The sequence below is a fragment of the Microtus ochrogaster genome, linkage group LG4, assembly GCF_000317375.1.
Source record: "Microtus ochrogaster isolate Prairie Vole_2 linkage group LG4, MicOch1.0, whole genome shotgun sequence".
Lineage (NCBI taxonomy): Eukaryota > Metazoa > Chordata > Mammalia > Rodentia > Cricetidae > Microtus > Microtus ochrogaster.
The window spans coordinates 46,443,455-46,452,561 of NC_022030.1; the positions used below are offsets into that span (position 1 = coordinate 46,443,455).

At 39.7% G+C, this 9,107-nt stretch overlaps 1 protein-coding gene across 1 annotated transcript in view; it reads right to left on the minus strand.

Moving 5' to 3' along the window:
- The window catches only part of Pard3b (par-3 family cell polarity regulator beta), a 1,033,383-nt gene that overhangs the window by 423,796 nt on the left and 600,480 nt on the right, over positions 1-9,107 (minus strand). The window contains exon 14 of the mRNA XM_026786343.1: positions 5,390-5,489. Coding sequence (XP_026642144.1) covers positions 5,390-5,489 — 100 coding nt within the window. The remainder of the gene's footprint in view (positions 1-5,389; positions 5,490-9,107) is intronic.

The following is a 9,107-nucleotide window of genomic DNA, read 5'->3' on the forward strand; positions in this document are numbered from 1 at the left end:
TTTACTAGTATTAGGAGGAAGGAAAGAATAAGAGGCTCCCTAAAACACTGCCAGACTCAGTTTTCCCTGGCATGAACAACACTGGGCACCTGCCATGTCTTGTTTGGAGCTCACTCTTTTGTACCAACTGGGATAAGACCTCAGAGTTTTCTTTCAGTGACTAAAAAAAAAAAGAAAGAAAGAAAGAAAGAAAGAAAGAAAGAAAGAAAGAAAGAAAGAAAGAAAATAAACATTTGAGCATTAAAAAATTAAAAAAAAAAGAATAAGAGCTCAAATTCTCTAAGCTTTTGGAAAATAATCATTCTTACCTCTCCCAACCTACAATATGGTAGGAATGACATCTGATACAGAATCAAGGTAGAATCTGCTTAAACAAAGCAAATATATTTTTTATAAAAATATTAAGATCTAACTGAGGAAAATAGGATAAATGAAAGCTGCACATATGAATGTTGTAAATCATTTGCACATAGATACATATGTCTGATTACATCCATTAATCTGATGTTATATACATCTGTTACATTATTTTCAATGTATCCAAATGCACAGTTTGAAAATGCTCATTTAGCAGGATCCCTCTTACCATAGTACAAAATGGAAATGTAAAATAAAGATGAAGTCAGATTGGCAGATAGTTAAGGAGGGAAGTGAGGGTACTCCAAGACATGATGGGATTAGAGCCAATGTCAGCAGACATCACACTGAAACAGTGAGTGTAGTTCTGAATTAGTTAATGTGGAAATATATTAGGGATGTTAGACTGGTACAATCACTTGCAATTTTATGCTACACATTGAAAGCATTTGGAGAGAGGGTGACACAATGATTAACTATAAAATATGACCTATTTTAATTTTGAAGGAAGTTGGCATGTGCTCATGGCTCAGTGGGCTGCAGTGCAAAGCTGGAAACTGACAGCAGGCCAGAGACTTGTCCTAGATAAAGGCCGTGTTTTCAGCATGAACAACCAGGGAATCTCTCAAATAGAAAATGATACTCTTGTCAAATTCTGCTGCATAATGAATAAATACGGACAGCAAGAACATATGCTGTTGTCCTGAAAATGGTGACAAACCAGGAATATGAAAAACACAAGGAGTCGGGAGTAGATGTTCAAGGAGAATTCTCCGAAAGTAAAAGGCAGGGAGAGAGATTTGAAGGCCCTGCCAAGAAAAGTGTTTGAAGCATCAGTAGTCTATGACTTGCATATGGGGGGAAGTATGACTGAGAAAATATGAACAATAAAGGAATAACCAAATGTTTTTTAAATTGTTAAGAACATTGAATTAGTTAGGGTTTCTATTGCTGTAGTAAAAGGGCCTAACCAAAAACAACTCAGGGATGAGTTGTTATAGCACCTAGGACCGCTAGCGCAGAGGTGATACCATCCCCAGTAATCTGGACCCTCCCACATCTATTATTAATCAAGAAGCTATACCTCTAAAGAATTCCTATAGGCCAATCTTATGGAGGCATTTTCTCAAACCACCGTCCCTCTTCCTAAAAACTCTAGCTACTGTCAAGTAGACAAAAACTAAGCAGCACAAATACTTAACATATTTTGTTATTGTTTGACTTCAATCACTCATTGAGACTTCATAGTAAAAACATATTTTTCATACATTTTGTTTTTATTCAGACACACAAATTCTAAACTTCTCTCTCCCGGCATATCATTGATATAACAGAAATAAGTTCTGATTTTGTGTTGCTTCAAAGAATAGGAATGAAATTTGATCAATTTTAGTCCCCCTCCCTTAATATAAGAGAGCTCTTCTGCTTAGAGACCCCACCCCTGAAAGCACACATTTCCACTGTAGAGGGCTTCCCATATTTGCCTTGAAAGGCAAGGAGACAGCCTTCCTTACTCAACTTCCCTGGCTCCTTTCCAGTTCTTCCTCTCTGCTCACACATCCAAATCCCACTACTGCTGGTCACCTAGGCAACACAATGGCTTGTAGGATGGTATAGGTCACAGATTCCCAGGAGGCTAAGGAGTTGCAAAGCATTAAGACATATTTTATCCATCTCAGAAATGTCTCTGTCCCTTCTACCTATATAATTTCTCCTTTCTTTTAGACCCTGCTTCGCTCATGTCTAACGAGTCTCGTTGGCAATGGCTTCCCCGTGTGTACAATTGAAATTGCTCAGGGGTTGAACTGGTATTGAACTCTCAACCCTGGTATTGAGCTGTCCCATGCTTCTCCACTGCTTTCTAGAGAAATACGATACTCATGGAACATGGCAGAAACCTGCCATGGATTTTCCTCCACATGCCAAAGTTTCAGCTACACTGAACACGGGATTCCTCCCTCTCTCATCAAGACTTTTCTTCTTCCACATTCCTGTGTCGTGGGCCCCTTCATTTCCCATGAAATCACTCTTTATTTGATGTAACCCTTCCTTCATCTTAGAGACAGAGTTGGGGTTCAGTCTTCTGAGTTACCAGGGCATTCTTCACTGACCTCTCCTTCCTAATTAGTTGTGTGTTTATCTTTTTAGGAGAAAAATGAATCTTTTTATTTGCTTTAAAAAGTTTTGGGTTTTTTTAATTAGCCTAAAATGAGTTGGGTTTTATTATGACCTTTGTCAAAAAAGATTTTGGGTTATTATTTCTCTTCCCTGCTTTTTCCTCATCTCTGCACTCCCTGTACTATCTCACCCCATGGCATCTCCTACTTTGTGTCACATGCGGCCTTGGGTACCCTCATCCCTTTCTCCACACTTCTTGTTCCCTCTTTAGGTTGCCTATCTGGTTTCATAGTCTATACCCACTCTCACAATCCAATACCTACATACATACAACATTGAACATTTGATTACATGAGAGAACACGTGAGTTTTGTTTTTCTGCATTTCGGTCACCTCACTTAATATGCTTTCCGGGTCTACCCATGATCCTGCAGTTTCCTAACTTTGTCTTTGAAATAGCTGAGAAAATGCATACATATTCATATACGTGACATTTTCATTATCCACTTTCCAGCAGATGGGCATTTAGGCTGGGTGATATTTCATTGCCATGGTACTTAGTGCAGCAGTAAGCATGGCTTTGCGGATGACTCTGTGGCAGGAGAGAAGCCCTTGGGTACAAGGCAAGAACTGTTTTTTTCTGGGTCATATGGTGGTTCTAATTTTATTTTACCATATATTTGTGATTCTATGAATGTTTTGAAAGTACTTTCTTAATTTTTGAGATTATAATTTAATTATAACATTGCTCTCTATTCTTTTTCTCATTCCAGACCTTTACATATACCCTTTCCCCATCTTTCAAATCCAAGAGCTCTTTTTTTCACTCATTAGTTTTATGTGCATTTATCTACATACATATATATTCCTAAATCTACCCTGTGGAGCCCATATAATGTTTCTTGTATGTTTGTTTTCAGGACTGAGCAGTTGGCACTGGACAACCAGTTGGCGTGCGCTTCAGTAGGGAAGGCTGCCTCTCCCACTCCCAGCTTTCCTTGGCTGCCTTTGTGTAGGGTTGAAGCCTTCTGGATTTTTTTCATCTACTTTGGCATGTTCCTTAGTGTCACCCTTTTCCAGTTCATGTTTGGGCAGTCATGTTGGTGAGACTTTGCAGATGTAGCTTTAGATGTTACTAGAGAAACAATTTCTCATCAAAGTCCCTGATCTGAATCATATGATCCTTCCACTCCCTCTTCTACAGTGTCTCCTGAACCTCAGGTGCACGAGTGTTTTGTAGATGTGTCCTTTAGGACTGTGCTCCAACACTGCATTTGGATGGCTTGTGGCTGTCTGTACTGGACAGTGGATTTCCTCTGTTGCAGCTCAGATAATTGCATGGTTTTACATTTCCCTCAGCAGTGGACAGGGCTCTCATCCCAACAGCTTTGTCATCATTTCCTGTCATTTATTTTCTTGATAATACTCAGGTTGACCCAGGTGAGATAGAATTTCAAAGGGGTTTTAATTTACATTTTCCTGTTTGCTAAGGATATTGAACATTTAAGAATTATTTACTAGACATTAGTGTTTCTTCTTCTGAGTACTGTCTATTCATTCCATTAGCCCACTTATTGATTACATAGCTGTATGTTTTTTGTCCTTAATTTTTGCAGACCTTTATATATTCTAGATACCAATGCTTTCTACATACCAAGCCCTGCTGGGACAGAGCTGACTGAGAGTCTCCCATTCTGTAGGCTGTCTTTCCTCTCTGAAGACAGTTTCCCTTGCTGTGCAGATACTTTAATTCCATCCATTTCCACTTGTCAATTCTAGGGACTATTTTTTTGTGCTGCTAAAGACCTGTTCAAAAAGTGCTCAGGTAAGCTCACCATGCTTTCCTCTAGCAGGCAGAGTGTCTCAAGCTTTAAATTAAGGTCTTTGACCCATTTTGAATTGACTTTTGGTCAGGGTGAGAGATTTCTCTACATCATCAAATTCATTTTGGGTTCAGGATCAAGACAGACAATGCAGATAAATGAACAAAACTAACGACATCCATATGTTCTTCTATGAAAGCCCCATCAGTGCTGGTTAGCATATTGTGATTCTCATGATAATGTTTTGAGGAAAATAACTGACTTCAAATACTAAAAATCAGAGGTAGTACCGCATAGGCAGCTTGTCTCCGGTAGAGTTGGCTACATTCACGTCACCTAATTTCTACAAGATTATATTAGAAAGAATAATAAAATGACACCAGCACTGATAATAGAAAGATGAAGAAATTTCACAGGATTATCATGGGAAGCAGAATGGAATAAAATACACTTTTTTAACAGCCATAATAAATACAGAAAATAGCAAAGAGACAATTTAATGATTTTTAAAGCTCATCAGAAGAACACAATCTATGAATTCCCCTAATCAAATAGTATGTATGCTTAGTAAATCTTCCCCTCTCATGCTGTGTGGGTCTAAAAGTTATTGATTTTCCAGTTTCTATTATAGAATGGCTATAATATTGGGTACCCTTTCCAATATTTTAGATTATATGGTGTTGCTTTAATTTTTAGGTTCCATTAACTTTCTTGGAGCTTCTATTTTTAAAATTCCTTTTGTAGTTGCCAATTACAAAGTAAATAGAACCTGAAGCTTTATGCTTTCTGCGTTTTATTTTGTACCTTCCTATGTAAGTCTCCTTTCATCTCTGTTCCTATGGCCTTCAAACTTGGAAAAGAAACACCAGTTATTTTCTTAGTGACGTTAATTAAATAATATGGATATAAAAAAATCCAGGAAATCAATTGAGAACAATGTAAGCTCTTAGCCAGAAAATCCTTTCATCCAAAGGAAAATGGAGACTACGAGATTTCCATTCTGGAAAGAAGTAAGAGTTAAAATAAGGTTGCTGAGTTTTCCCAGAAAACCTCTAACAGGGAACATTTATGATATATCATTTTATCGATACCTGTGGCTGTAATCTTCAAGGCCCCATTCCAGAGCAGGATGTGGTGAGGGTGTCCGCGGTACTTCATTCTCGGCCCACCCATCATTGGGAAGCAATAGGTCTATAAACAAGGAGCAAATAAAGCTGTAGTAAGCCAGAGGGAGAACGATTCAGTGCCTACTTTTGTTTCAGTCCATCTCTCAGCCATAAACCAACTTGGAAATCAATAAAATTTCACCTGGAATGGAAGGTCTCACATGAATGCTCCCTGACTGAGATGGCCAGTGACTTCTACAGTGTGTGCATGTGGCCTACTCACTGGCCACTATGACATATAAATCTCCACCTCTCAACAACCTTTTCTTACCTGTGAAAACCTGGTGCTTAAAAATATCCCTGATCTGTAGGAGACTCATAAAACATGTCTTTTATGCCTTAATATTTTTATAATTATGGCTTTTTAATTAAGACTCTGATATAATTTAGGCATTTACCTGAGTGAGAAAAAGTATGAAGAAAAAGCCTTGAGACCCTGTACACTCATTGTTTGGAGAAAGCATGGGAGAAAGGCTGATGTGGGAATGATTTCTTATTAATAAAGAAACTGCCTAGGCCCATTTCATAGGCCAACCCTTAGGTAGGCGGAGAAAACAGAACAGGATGCTGGGAGAAAGAAGCTGAGTCAGTGAGTCGCCATGATTGTCCCACTGCAGACAGATGCAGGTTAAGATCATTCCTGGTAAGCCAGCTTGTGGGCTACACAGATTAATAGAAATGGGTTAGATCAATATGTAAGAGCTAGCCAATAAGAGGCTGGAACTAATGGGTCAGGCAGTGATTAAAAGAATACAGTTTCCGTGTAATTATTTCGGGGAAAAAGAGAAGCTAGCCATGCGGGCGGCAGGGTGCCGGGGACACAGCTCCGCCGCTCTTATTTCAACAAAAGGCCAACTTTTTGTATCTGAGCTGTAAGGTCTTGTAAGCAAAAGACTGGAGTCTGAATTTGTGGTTTCCTACTGAACAAAACATGGCATTCTTCTACAGGTTCTTCATAGTGGAGAAATAACATGTACTGATCTTCACTGGTACTATAAGAAATGAGTTCTGATGAGACACTGTGGGTTGGACATTATGCTAATCATATTGTTCATTCTGAACATTCTTTCATTTATTACAACAAAATGACTATGGATTAGAAGAGCTGTAGATCATATCCTTTTCCCTAAATGGCTCCCGAAAGCCTATTGATAAATTGTTAGACTGAGCTTCTGTTTGGACTTCAACGACTACAGGACATTCTTCTTCCATCAAGTTGCCACATCTATGACATCTGTCTTTACCTGTCAATGGTTCAGTGTACTAGTGGCATAAAGTAAGCCCTGCATCACATCTACCCAGTTCCATTTTTGTGAAGACAGCTATCTATTGAGCTAGCAAGCTGTCTTCAGTTCTCTAACTAGACTGAAGGTAACTTCTTCTTTGTCTTCTCTTTTGTCTCTTTCAGAATTGTTAGAGTCTTATTATAGCCGTCATTTTCATTTTTATCGTGTTTCTAGGGTCTAGCTGTTTTCCTCAGTGTGGTGATGGGAGCAGAGGCCAACATCATGTTAGTGTGGCTCTGTGTACAACATACTCTGTTGAACTTTCTTCTCTTGACCCTGACACTTTTGTTAAGCTCTGCACAGGGAAACAAGCATAGAATTCTAATCTCACGCACAGAAATAATGTTTCTGGATTAACTGACTATATGAGTATATTCCCAATACACAGGCACGCACACACATCTCTGTGAATGCTGATAATATATTTTCTAGTCCCTAAGTTATTGTCAATTAAATGTCCCTCTTTAATTACCATATTATGTTTTTTTGTCTTCTGGAGTCCATATAGTCAAGAATAGCAGAGAGATGGATAAAAAAAAAAAATCATGGCTTTAAACAGGATAAGAAAGCTATGGCCCTGGTCTGAAATTAGCTCAATATTTGTCCTTTAAATAAAATGTTGTTGAAAATAGCCACACTCCCTTATTTGCACACTTATTGTAGTTGTTTCTGCACTACGATGACCAAGTCTGCAAAGTGGGAGGTACCCTACAACAGATGGGCACAGGAGATCGCTTCCTAGGTATAACCCCAGCAGCACAGACATTAAGGGCCTCATTGAATAAATGGGACCTCCTGAGACTGAGAAGCTTCTGTAAAGCAAAGGACACGGCAACAAGACAAAAAGGCAACCCACTGACTGGGAGAAGATCTTCACCAACCCTGCAACTGACAAAGGTCTGATCTCCAAAATATATAAAGAACTCAAGAAACTAGACCGTAAAAGGCTAATCAACCCAATTATAAAATGGGGCACTGAGCTGAACAGAGAATTCTCAACGAAGAAAGAACTTCAAATGGCCAAAAGACACTTAAGGTCATGCTCAACTTCCTTAGCGATCAGGGAAATGCAAATCAAGACAACTTTAAGATACCATCTCACACCTGTCAGAACGGCTAAAATGAAAAACACCAATGATAGCCTTTGCTGGAGAGGGTGTGAAGAAAGGGGTACACTCATCCATTGCTGGTGGGAATGCAAACTCGTGCAACCACTTTGGAAAGCAGTGTGGCGGTTCCTCAGGAAATTCGGGATCAACCTACCCCTGGACCCAGCAATACCGCTCTTGGGAATATACCCAAGAGAGGCCCCATCATACAACAAAAGTATATGCTCAACTATGTTCATAGCAGCATTGTTTGTAATAGCCAGAAGCTGGAAACAACCTAGATGCCCTTCAATGGAAGAATGGATGAAGAAAGTATGGAATATATACATATTAGAGTATTACTCAGCAATAAAAAACAAGGAATTCTTGAAGTTTGCGTACAAATGGATGGAAATAGAAAACACTATTCTGAGTGAGGTAAGCCAGACCCAGAAAGAGCTCTTCTTAAGGGCAATAATAGTGCTGTAGCACTGTACACACGCCTGCCTTCCTGATGGTATTTGATAACATAAAAGTGTCAATCAACACTAGTCAAACTGAGAAGGAGAATTCAATGTCCAATCATCATTGCAGAGGGCCTCCTGCTATGGATGCAGAGCTGGATGGACTCTGAGCCCCACAAATATAAACAAGAGGGCAATTTTATTATTTCTTCAAAACCCCACAGAGAACATGGATATAGTGGGACAGGGCACAAAGTGGAAATGTTGGATTTGAAGTAGGGAGGGAAGACCTAACAGTGGATGACAGGAAGGATGTGGGCTGTGGCTCACCTGAGCTGTTACCCGAGCTGGAAGCGGAGACAATGCAGGCAGAGTGTAAAGGAGTGGAGGGCAAGGGGAGAAGGGTCAGACTAGAGGTGGCTGTGCTGAGACCCCCTCCATCAGCATGAATCCCAGTGCAGGTGCACCTGTCCAGACTGGCCGGAGGCCCAAGCAGCTTACAGAAAGCCCCAGGGACACAGCCTCCCTCCTGCTGCTATCCCAGAGCACCGCACTTCCTCCTCAGGAGGCCCAGCTAACAATTTTCCAAAACAAATCTGAGTTTTCTGCTATTCCTATTTTACAAATGTTATTCTAAAAATTCTTTTCTGTGTAACAGCTTGCAGAGAATAAAGAATAAAATGTAGAGCAGACTGTGGGCAGTATGTACTGCTATATAGAATGGGATGGAACCCAGTATGTCAGCTGTGGGCAAACTGTGGGCAGTATGTACTGCTATACAGAATGGATGGAACCCAGTATATCA